This window comes from Monodelphis domestica, chromosome 3 (assembly GCF_027887165.1).
Source record: "Monodelphis domestica isolate mMonDom1 chromosome 3, mMonDom1.pri, whole genome shotgun sequence".
NCBI classification, from domain to species: Eukaryota; Metazoa; Chordata; class Mammalia; order Didelphimorphia; family Didelphidae; genus Monodelphis; species Monodelphis domestica.
Genome location: NC_077229.1, coordinates 160358640 through 160371684, shown reverse-complemented (window position 1 = coordinate 160371684; position 13045 = coordinate 160358640). Strand labels below are relative to the sequence as shown.

Sequence of the window (13045 nt, the reverse complement as noted above, 5' to 3'; positions counted from 1 at the left end):
GTAGCTAGGTGTGGTTCCAAAATGGAGGGCCAAAAGTAACCACTAAGGGCACAGAACACTTAAATATGTAATATTCTGTTCTTCTTATAAGCATTTTAGCATATATAATAGACTTCTTCATAGCCTGGGGCACAGCTTATACTTGTCATAGAAAAATATCACGGGAAATAATATGAGTGAAGCCCTCCCAGTGAGGAGCAAAAATGTGTGTGTTTTGTATTGTAATAGTTTGAATCACTTTAGTGGAAAGCCATTTATTCTGTAAATAATCAGAATATAATTAAAGTGGCATTGAGAGCAAGTCCATATACATTCAATATAAATATTAATGCTGAAACTATAAATATAACTTGGAAGGAGTCTATTTAAATTCTCCTCTCCTAAAAGCTTTTTATTGAGCCTATTTTGCTTATGGTGCAGGGTTCAGAATAAACTCACTAGGCAAAAGCTACACCTCTGAATTGAGCCCAGCTGCTAAACAGAATCAAAGCCACATTAATGTCCAAATTCCTATAGTATAGCTAATAAGACTTTTCAACCCAGTAAGATGATTAAATCCAAATACAGCTTTAAAGTATACTTCTCTATTTAAACAACTGTATGGTGAAATTCAGGCTCTGTCTTCATTTTAGTTTGAAGCCATAAGATAATGTCACCTGAGAAATTTATCTATTTTAGGTCCCATCCTTTCAGAGTCATCCAAGCACCATTTCCTGATAACAGAACAATAACCAAACCACCTTGGGTTGGAAGAAAATGGCATAAGTAGAATGGAACAAGTTTCTCTGCCCCTAATCCTGTTAAAATGTTTTCTTCTTAAGAAAAATCTGATACTGGCAGTCATCCAATAGCATCAGTTCATGAGGAGTTTCATAGTTGGGAATGTATTTACAGGAAAACCAAATTAATCAACAGTCTGCTCTCTTTGTCACCACCATTTAAAGTTGCCAAAAAGGGGCCTAAGTAGAGAAATAAATTATTCTAAGTCATCATCACAGGAATAAGACACTTAAGAGTTTCTTGTGTCATTGGCAGAGGGTAAAGGGGAAGAGGGATCACAGTCTACAAGAAAGGAATAACAATTTAAAAAATTATTTGTTTTTCAATTAAAATTCCCAGGTATTGCCCATCCTCACTCCCCTCCCAGCCCTAGGGAAGGCATCATTTAACAAAAGATACATATGCATATAATAAAACTACATTTTGCTTCTTTCTGTTTATCAGTATTTTCTCTGGAGGTAGATATACACATCATGCTTCAAACAATATTTCTGTTGTACATAATGTTCTCTTGGTTCATTTCATTCTTTATAACATTGTGGGTTTTTCCATGTTTTTCTAAAATCAAGCTGTTCATCATTTCTTACAGTACAATAGTATTCCATCACAATCATATGCCACAACTTATTTAACCATTCCCCAATTGATGGCTTCCCCCTCAATTTCCCAGTTCTTTACCATCAAAAATTACTTATTTTTGAGGATCCTTTTCAAGAAGAGTTTGCCTGTGTGAAGAACTATGTTGAAAGGTTCAGGGCATATTTTAGAATATTGTAGATACTGTTTCCAGCCAGTTAAAATCAAGATTAGACTACTTTGTTATTGGTAAAATCAATAAAATGAAAACTCTAATCCTAACTCTAACCTTAAAACCACAACTAAAACTCAATAATAGCCATAACTAGACTTGAGTCCTAAGGGCTTTGTCTTAAGGCACTGAAATCTAGAAGGGGTGGGGCATTTAATGCACTTATACTCCTTTGGACTTAAAAACAGGAAAATCCTAGGTCCTGACTACCTGTCAATCACCAAAGAAACGAATTTCCTCTCTATTCAATTATTTGTCTTCATTATTTCTTGTGTTATTTCACAACCAGAATTACAAAGCTGAATCAAATTTTTGTTGTGCTATTATCCCCAGGCATATTTTGGGGATGTCTCAGGCCCCAAAGTCACTGGTTACAGCTTTGCTAAATGGAACAATGAGAGATGCAAAGGGGTCCTCACTTCTACCTCATACCTTTACTTCAAAAGGCTCACTTCTAGTGCTTCCTATACAAGGTCCTTCCTGACTCCTTTCACCCAGCAGTGAGTATTTTACCATTCCCCTATATTATTTTGTACATATTTTATATTTCTCCTGTTAGAATGTAACCTTCTCAGGGCAGGGACTAGTTTTTGTTTGTTTGTTTTGGGGTGGGGGAGTTGCTCTCCAATGCTTGGAGGAGCCTCAGAGGATGTCTATTCCTATCTCCTCTTTTTACAGATATGAAAAAGTCGATGGGCATTTAAGCAATTTGCCCAAGATCACATGAATAAATAGGATTTGAACCTTGGGCACCTGCTTACAGAGCCATCCTTCTTTCCCCTGTATCCACACAGTGTTGTCCTGCTTTCAGGCAACAGCTATATTTTCATAGGAATTATCTGGAAATAAATGACATAAAGAATGTCTTTAAAATTTAAAACCCTTTAATTGACATTAAGACACCTATATTGGGAGAGGAAGACAGATTAAGTCAACGATTAATCTAAAAAACCATGTTATACTCTCAATATATGTTAACAATGATAACAAATCTATGACAGTATTACCTAGACTTTATTAAACAAAAAAAATAAGCCTCCTTTTTTCATTAATGATCTATGAATGTGGCACCCTAGTTACTCTTATATTTTGGTGAGCAAAACTATCCAAGATGTTACCCGTAGATTATTAGTTTTCAAAGAATGAATATATAAAAATATAAACTTAATAACAAAATAGTATCTTCCTTTGATGCGATTTATAAAGTACTTTCCATTCTTTTCCAAATGATCTTAAAAGATTCATAATTACTAATCATAACCATTCATTGTTAACAAGGTAGACAGTAAAAGAAAGGTAAATATTTATAATATGCAGTGTATAATTGGAACTTTTCTACCTTTGAACTACGTTCCCCAGAATTCCTTTTGTATTTCTCAGAATTCCTTTCCCTTCTCCACCACACTGTGTGTTTACATTTTTATATAAGTTTTGGTAACTCCTTCCTCTCTCTGTTCTTTTCTCTCCTGTGAGTTTGGGTGAGCTCACTCTAGGCTTTTAGTTTCCTTTTGCTTCAAGTTAATATTAGTAAATCTTATAAAACATAATATTTGGAGTATTTGAATATTAATTTTAAAATCTATAACAGAAAACTCATTTCTTCAGATTCTTGATATCAAATTGTGACTACCCTTTCATAAAAGGAGAAAGAAGTAAAAAAATTTCCTAGAATTCATTTTATCGCTTCATTACAACTAAATCTAAATTTGTTTACCAACACCTAGTAAGAAAGAAGTTTTATTTTCATAGATGATATTCTTTGGTAAAGAATCAAATAAGTTATTGCTCCACTCCTGATAGTATACTATTAATAACCAAGATAACAGGCTTTCCTTCTTGGTTCTGCAAGCATTATTAAAAACCTGTATCCAAATGGTTTTCAAGGTTAACACACATAATGCAGACCACATAAATTGCAACTTAAATGTAAACAAAATGTCAATAAATAAAAAGCATATGTCTAAGGCATATTTTCTTGACTCTATCCTACTGAAAATGTCCTTATTTCCTGCTCTCAGCTTAATCTGTCACAATCTACAACTGCCTTTGGTTATATTATCTAATGCTTCAGCCACATGTCACTGTCAGTTTATATGCTGAAAACATAATTAGAACAATAATCTCTGCAAAACATCTCTCTTAGAAAGGCAATAGTAGTAAAATCTTAAAACACTAATAATATTTCCTATAGTCTCCCCCCAAGTTAAAAGCCACATTTTGTTCACCAGTAGCTAACAGCTGGATGAAAACTGCTTATTCGGGAGGGTAGATGAGGGGGGGAGGGGGATTAAAATAATAAAATTCAAGGTTTCATGTTTAAATTTCTCCACAAAATTAAAACAAAATAGTTAAAGGGTTGATGATTATTAATGCTTACAAGTTCTAGGTCCTAAGCTAAGGCAGTCCAAAGTTCAGCAGCCAGGAATAAACATCAGGGCATGCCAAGGCCCAACCTGAAGGAATTTAATAGGCAGTGATGCTTGAAATGGGTCAGGAGCAGACAGACCATCCTCCCATGAAGCAACCAGAGCCAGAGGTGGGGTTTCTTTTGGAAAGCACCAATATGCAACCCATGAAGCAGGAAAGCAGACTGAGAATTGAGTAGCAATGCTACACAAATTGTAATCAACCTCCATAGGACAGACTTCCCAGACTGAGAATGGAAAGGATTTAGGGAGACCCAACATTATTCTTTCAGTGACATTCACACCAAGATTAGCACAGTGGCCCCCAATGTTCTTTGGAAAGGAGAACTTCCAAAGTACATGAAACGAAGGCTCACTATCATGTTTCAGTATACTGCCATGCTAGAAGTAGTAACAGGAGTATAATTCATTGTATTATTTCTCCAAATTAGAATTAGATCAAGTTTATCAAGCACAGAATCTGAGCTCCATGTTCTTGTGTGTGTGTGTGTGTGTGTGTGTGTGTGTATACACACAGCAATGAAATGGTCTCTGCTCTCAAAGAGTTTATATTCTACCTATGGGAATACCATGTACACTTTTGAGTGGATTCAAAATACATTTGAAGAAAATATGTAAATCAATTATTGAGGGAAGGAAGGGAGCATTAAGAAAGAGCTCATGAAGTACATGAAGCTTATACTTGGTTTTGATAGAGTTATAAGACAAAACATTAAGAAGAAAGTGATAATAGTCATGGAGGTTAGAAGGTGCTGTCATTCAAAAGCACAAAAATGGATCAAGAAACATATGTGAGGGACAGAGCACATGAACTGAATGGTATAGTGGAAACTGTTCAGCCTAGAAAGCTAAACTTGGCATCACTAGATGTCAGTTCAAATGTTACCTCTGCCACTTATCACCTGTGAGATCTTGGGCAACTCTCCTAACCTCTTGGGGCCTTATTTTCCTCATCTCTAAAACCACAGTGTTGAACTAAATGACCTACAAGTTCCCTTCTATATCTAGAGCTATGATCTTAACTGCATTAAATCTGGAAAGGCAAGCCAGAACTAGATGGCTAAAGGGCTGTAACTATACAAGGATTATGCATGGATAAATACACATATATATGCATGTATGGAATGCATTTGATTCTACTACAGTCTTTTGAGGAAGAGTGAGAAAATGCCATGTCAGTGCTTTAAGAATACCATGTAGGGAGAGCTAGGTAGCACAGTAGACAGAGCACCAGACTTGGAGTTCAGAGGCCCTGGGTTCAAATGTGACCTTGGATACTTCCTAGCTCTATAACTACCTTGAGAAAGTCACTTAACCATAATTACCTAGCTCTTGCCATTCTTCTGTCTTAGAATTGATATCAAAATTTACACTTCCATGGAGAAATAAAAAACTTCACAACAGATAGCAGTGAAAACTTAAAGAAGAGATTAATAAAGTCACTAGTTCTATTGTTATGCAGGGAATTCATGTGTACCAGCAAATCTAATGGTGTTTGAAATCCCTACCTGGTAAAAGCTGTACCTGGCAGCTCATTTTTTCTTTACAATATATTCCTTTTCTTCTCTGTTTTTCAAGCCCCCAAATCATAAAACTTTCTTCCATCCTTGGTGGTACTCTAGCTCCTCCCTCACATAATTTCTCTCTCCTAATGCTTCTGTTTATTTCTAGTGATAGACATCTATTTTCATTTTTCCCACTAATAGGCGTTAATTAATAATCAATTATAGCTTAAAATTCATTAAATTCAAGACTTCAAACTAAATAACTTGAATTAGCTCCTACTTTTGAGTTTGACAAATTATAACATAACCAGTATCATTTTTCAGTTTCAAAATTGCCCCTTTTAGTTCTTTGTTTCTAAACAATCACTCTTTTGTCAACTCATTTGTCTCTCCTACTTTCCCATGCAATATCTTCCTCTGATTTCCATCTTTCCATAGACGATATTGTCTTTTCCTCTCCTACTTAGTTTACCTTTTTTCTTTCTCCATCCCCTAGTGATCTGAGTAAATTCAGCAATAGTTGGACAGAACATTGCATCTTTTGGGGGCTTTTTAACAATTTGTCTCTAAAGGATGCCACATGTGTATTCAGGAAGGAATTCTGCTTAGTCTGAGGACTGAGAGCACAAGGCAGAGAACTTTCTGAAACAGGAGAGTGAAAACTGCTAGCTGCGAATGGGCTTGGCAGCTGCACTAGTCAGCTCCTGGAAAATGTTCCAGACCCTTGGTTGTGAAACAATGCTGTTGGTCTTCCAAGTCTCTTCCTCTTCTCCTATATGACAGCCACAGAACCTGCTATTTACAAAACCTGGCTACAAATCACAGAATCCAAGAATTTTAAAATTGGAGGAGACCCTAGAGATTATGAAATCCGACACTTTCTTTTGGAAGATAAAGAAAATCAGATGCAGAGAAGTCAAATGATTGCCTATGGTTAATTATGGACCTAAACTGTGACAGAGCTGAGATTAGAACCCTGGTCTCCTGACTCCCAAACCAATGCACTTTATTAGAAAAGTAAAACAACAAACTAGTTTTCAATAAAAAGCATACAAAAGGAGAAATTACTTTTTTAAAAACAAAAAGAAACTAAAGAACTTAAAAAGAAACAATTTTTCTTTTAAAAAAAGATAAAAACTGTTTATACAGAAAATACACAAGACTTATTTTCTAATACCAGTTATCTTAATATAATTTTCTAACATATTGTTCACATACCTCAGTACTCTAAAAATGGAGTAGGAAAAAAAAGGAAAATGTGTGCTCTAGCTAACAATCAACAGAACCTCATCCCGAGTTTAAAGGGAAGGAGAAAAAAATCAAACCTATTTGAGGCCCTTTACATTCTCATTGCATAATAGCTTTTTAGGGTAACATCTTATGCACTTAAAGTGAATATTCCATCATGGTGACCTATAACTTATGTCTGTAAGTAATTGTAAGCAGCTGATTCTAATATTACAGTGTTTAATGTGAATGGAGGTTAAGGCTGGGTTTGTGCACAATCAGGTTAAGATTGGATGCAACAGCAGAAAATCCATACATATGTTGGAAAATTCTGAAAAATGCCCATAGTCCCAACCTGATTAGGCTTCACATTTTTGCATGGTTTGTCAAAGCAGCTCAGTGAAATCAGATCAAGATGGAGAATGGGATAAAGTGATTTTCTTTTCTGTTTTTCCATTAATCACCATGACCCAGAGAAGCAAAGACCCTCTTTCCCTTCTCTCCTAAGGCAAGAAGGGACACTTCTTTAGGAATTATGCTGATTCAAATCAGTTGCATAAGTTCCAAAATATATTTTATTTTTTCTTTAATATTTTAGCATCTGTGTGAAGCTTTGTATTGTCATCCCCCCTCACTGTAATTTGGAATTGTTAAAGCAAACTAATTTGTGCCGAATATGCAAAATACCACTACCCATTTTTAAGGTAGTTGATATTTTCTTTCAGTTATCATCCAGAAACTATGGTAACATAATCATTTTTAAAATGAGGATAGAAAAATTTCTTCAAAAAAATTCAAAGCCAAAGCATGGATAAAAGGTCTTGGTTCTAAAAAATCCAAGCAAAAACCTTCAACTTGGTTAACTTATTTACTTTTTTAAAAATGCAAATAGTATCCTGCTCAGGACTCTCATTTTGCATTTAAACTGTTAACAGAGTAGCATCAGACTATTTTTAAATTTAACATAGCATACTGCTAATACCAGTTTAGACAAACATCCAAAATTTTCAATGAATGTTACAGCCCAATAACCTAGCTGTCACCTAAAAACATTTTCACTTCTATCAGACTGTATTAAAATGAACTCTGTAACAAAACAACCACACTTTCTTTGAAAATAAGCGTATTTGCTTTAAAAGCCTTTTTGGCAAATGATTCTTGTTATTAATTTGGACCACAAAGGGGCACAGAGTTGCTGAGCAGGGAAGAGGGATGTTATATAAACAATATACCACAAAGCAGGCCTTTATTCTCAATACCTGGATACTTCCCATTTGTTTTCAGGCACAAGGCAGCAGGTTAAATATCCTCAGCTATGCAAGAGGTAGATTATTAGTTTCATAAGAAAATATTTTTATATTCTGAATGAAAGCTACCTAATTTATTTGAACAACACCATCTTTGTGAGTATAAGAAACAGACAAATAAAATTTGTTTCCAATGACCAAACAAGGAACCCTAATTGAATAGCAAAACCACCAAATACAGGAGAGCTTCTGGATGTAATAAGACCTCACAACCTATCATGGCATCACCTTTCAAAATAAAAAATAGAGTTCTTCATGGATTATATATATTTTACATAAGACAGAGTAGAAAAGATATTTTAAAAAAGAAATTTAACAGGCTACGTTTATTTCTGGTGTTAAAACCATGAGTTAAAAAATCCAACAATCACAAAAACTCCAAAAACAAAACCTTCTAGGTTCATGCTACAAATAGACCAGATAACATTTCTTCCTCCTGCCCCTTTTCCTACTTCCCAAAATTGAGCCAGGAGAATATTAATGATACATATAGTGGCAGAGACCACTGGTTATTCCAGGACCACTACTGATTTTAATTTCAGATTTTTCGCTTCCTTCTTACTAAATAGCTGGGTTTTGTAAAAGTTTTTATTGGACCCTCTATTAACTAATATAATTACTAATCAATATGTGGAGACATACACACAAGAAATAGAATGATTTTTAAAATGTAAAAAAATACAGCATATTATTGGCAAATTCACACACACATACCCACAAAGCTTTATGAGTATTCATCTGATGATGATAGGGACTATTTAAAGATTACATAAACCTCATTAATTTAATGGCTCAACTGTTAGTCATATCCTCATGAATAACTGCCACCAAACCCAAATTTAATTAGAATCCCTTTTCTTGGAAACCTTAAGACTTTTTATAAACTTTACCTTGCACTTTATTCCTCTCAAACACATTAACACTATATTAAATGAGGTGAATTCTCCACAGATCAAAAAATATTTTTTCTTTTTATTTTAAAGAAGGTACATTTATAAAACTTTTCGTAAATTTCTTACCAACCACTTGAGACAGATTTTATAACTATTAGTATTTCCAGTTTATAGATGAAATAATAGGCTCAGAAAAACTGAGTTACACATTGTCACACAGGCAATAAATGTCTGATGTAGGATTTGAAACCAAGTTCTCCTGACTCTGTTTTCAACACTCAATGCACTTTCCCATACTTCCTCTAATATAATGACTACAAAGAACTAAATGACTAAATTGTAGTTAGAAAATATCTTTCATAGATTTTTTTTGCACTGGGGTAAATAAAATTAGATGGAAAGAAAACTTCATAGAACATAACAAACACATTCTTACCTCCTGGACAATGCCTCATAGACATTTTACACCTTCTAGATTCAGCAATGGTTGGACATGGTATTGTGTCTTTTGCTGGTTTCTTAACAATTTGTCGTGTTCTTGTTTCCAGACCCCATTTAAATCCACATGTTCGGTTGTTTCTGCTACAAGTTCCCCACTCACTCCAGGGACCCACTTCACATCCTTCTGTTGAGACAAAGTCATAAAGGAATGATTAAGCACAGACTGATTTTATACTATCTACTTTACATAAGGATACTTAATTTCTTCCTTTCTTTCTCCCTCTCTGTCTCTTCCCTACCCCCACAAAGTTGTTATATATCTATGAAACTATATTTCTGTAGTAGTTATTGTTATTCTGAGGGTGACATCTGATACATTTCGGGTTTTATGATTTCATCAGTAGATTTCCTCTCACCAATCTTAAATCTCAACCTCAGGTTCCTCATTTTAAATGAGCAGATTGGGCTCAATGGCCCCTAGGAGTCCATCTAATTGTAATATGATGATTCTACCATTTCTTATACCAAACATGAACAATCCTAGCTGCAATGGCAAAATTTATCATCCCATAACCAAACTGATAATCAAGCTTTCTGAGTATAGCTAAGGTGACCCATAAATGAAGCTAACCCCTTGCTGGATCCACACTCAAAACACCTCCATCTCAACAGATTATTTCATAGCTTATACTCCTCTGATGTAACCTTAAAGAAACAAATTCTGTGATACCTATACTAAATAGAAATATAGTTCTTTTTAGATCTTTTGTCTGAGGGGGGAAAGTACTTCAATTTATTTAAATGTTATATTAAGTCAGTTTGGGTAGCAAATAATTTTCTGATCTTTAAAAGATAATTCTAAGAAATGAAAATCTAGAATGGAGAGAATTCCTACAATGTCATTCTTTATGTCAAGACAGAAATCAAGTGAGAATAGAACAATCTGAAAATGTTCAATATTCATAAATCTATCTTAATTTTGACTTTGAAATAGTTTTGGAGTTTGGAATAAGGAATTTTGCTTGCATTTTCTGTTTGTATTTGATAGTTTCAGTAGCATTCTTTAAAATTATGGTATTCTTACTCCTTCACAATAATAATGCCTGGGGAATTAAAGTGTCAGTAACTTAAAAAAGTAGAAAATTCATTAGCAAAAATTATTCATTTGAAAACTAATCTAGAAACACTGAAAATTTAGTGAAATGTAGAAAAATCAATTGTTCTGGCCCAAAATACCATTTAAAAAATCCATCCCACTCAAGATAAGACAAGCTAGCATGATATGGGTATATGTATATATGCATATAATATAGGTACTAGGTACACATACTATTTGGCAATTTTAAGAAAATTCTTGCCCCCAAGAGGTGAGCCTTTCAGTCTTTCCTTATGTAGTCTCTTCACAATATCACTGGAGTAAGGCTTCTCAGTTTTCAATTGAAGAGGCTGAGAGACTTTTATAGTGCATCTCATTCAATCCAATAAACATTTGTTAAGCACTGACTATGTGTAGCATGTATATCATAACAAATACACATTGCAATTCCAAAAATTCAAGAGAAAATTTTGCTTTATTTCTGTCTGAATTTTAATTTTTAAATCAAAATCTAGCTACTAGTTAGTCTTTAAATTTTAGAGAATGTAATATGACAAATTTCTCATCCGAACATTAGAATTTATTGAACAAAGAGGAAGATAGTGTAATTATAAAGTGTGATTATAAAATTTTCTTCATCTATTCAGGAAGGATGTATTTCCAGGTCCTGGGGAAATAAAGGCATAAAAGGAAAACAGTCTTTGCTATCCAGAAGCTTACATTCCACTGAAAGCCTTGATGCATGGTACTTTATGTGGATACAACCAAGCATAGCTTATGTGTTTAATACAAAAGCAAGGCTTTCATGCAATTGCATATGTATTGGTAAAATAACAAAACCTTGGAAATGCATGCTCCTATTGAAGAAACTAAAGTGATAATTACTTGAAAATTTAGAAGGAAAGCAAAAGTAAAATGGTGTCTCTCTGGGAACAATTACTATTGTTTTATTAAGCTAAAAAGAAATCAATATATTGCTTTGGTAATAAATTTTTGCTGGCACATGTTTCATTTCAATAAGCAAAGATGCCAACCTCAGCTAATAACAAGCAGAACAACAATGCTTGAAAATATTAATTTCAATAATTTAGCAAATCAACACATGACTCATCAATTTTAGTTTTATTGATAGGAAATCAATCCAAGAAGTTTTGTAAAGATATAAGTATTAAAAGGAGCTATAGTTTTAGAGAAAATTAAAGACCACTCACCCACGCATTCCATGGTTTCATCTAATGGTGCAAAACCATCAGGACATTCATGAAAGCAGCGACCTCTATGCAAGTAGAAGCCTACTTTGCACTTCGTACAAAAGTCTTTACTAAAGCAAGAGTCACAGTTTTCTATTCTGCATCCTAAATGTTGGATTTTTTTTAAAGAGAAAGAAAAATTCATAGTAAGAAACATTTCATTTACAAGTATTTCTCCCCCAAATCCTTATCTCCACAGAAATGTTAATGGCCAAAGTTGTCATTCTTCCTTTTCACATCATCCCTTTTAAATCATTCTCACCCACAACTTATCACCACCACCACCACTACCACCACCACCACCACAACAAAAACAAAAACAGAAAAGTAATGGTTAGCTGATTTCTGAACTGACCATGGCCATGAAGGAATATTCAGGACTTTGTGTTTAGCTTTTAAATCATAAAATTCTTTAAAATAAGAATTTGGATGGATCATGTAATTAAAAAAAAAAGGACAGGGGCAGTTAAGTAGTACATTGGGTAGAGAGGCAGTCCTGGAGTTCGAGGGACAGGGGTTCAAATCTAATCTCAGATATTTCCTAGCTATATGACATTGGGCAAGGCACTTAACTCCAATTGTCTAGACCTTACTACTCTTCTCTTTAAGAATTGATAGTGACAGAAGATAAGGGTTTAAAAATAAAAACCTTATACAGGACTATAATATAGCATGGCAACATAAGTGGTATAGCTGCTGGCTAATCATTAAGGGAACAAAGTAATTCATTCAACAAATTAATACAGTTTTGCCAGTCTTCAGAGATTCCTCAGAAAACCAATGTAGAAATATAAAAAAGACTCCTTTTAAAGATCTTCTGTTGATTTGATAATTAGGTGACTAATCTAATTCAAATTGGACCTTATAATTTTCACTGATTGCTTGTATCACTGGTCAAAACAAAACAAATTTGCCATGATTTTATGGAGAATTTGTTCTAAATTACATTTGGCATAAGGCAAAGAATGAAAGCATGAAGGTTTAGGATAAGGCTCAAGGTAGAGCATAACAGATAGACTAATCTTTCTATGGACCATTATATTACTGTTTATACATTGATTTATTTAAAAAAAAAACCTTACTTTCTATAAAACTCTAAGACAGAAAGTCAAGGGCTAGGCAAATAGGTTTAAGTAACTTTCCCAGTGCCAGAGGGCTAGAAAGTATCTGAGGTCACATTTGAACTAAGTCCTTTGACTCCAGGCCTGGCACTATACCACCTTGTTGCCAGTTTATATATTGATTTTTTCAGTGTTCCTATGCTGCCTTCAATGACCCAATGACCATCTCAATTCCAACAACAAAAGAATTA

At 34.1% G+C, this 13045-nt stretch overlaps 1 protein-coding gene across 2 annotated transcripts in view; it reads right to left on the bottom strand.

Moving 5' to 3' along the window:
• RSPO2 (R-spondin 2) overlaps positions 1-13045 on the bottom strand; it is a 244848-nt gene that overhangs the window by 91478 nt on the left and 140325 nt on the right. For both annotated transcript variants that reach the window (XM_016431858.2, XM_007488220.3), the window contains 2 exons: positions 11695-11838; positions 9383-9571 (listed from right to left, as the gene is read on the bottom strand). In XM_016431858.2, the coding sequence (XP_016287344.2) occupies positions 9383-9571; positions 11695-11838 (333 nt within the window). The remainder of the gene's footprint in view (positions 1-9382; positions 9572-11694; positions 11839-13045) is intronic.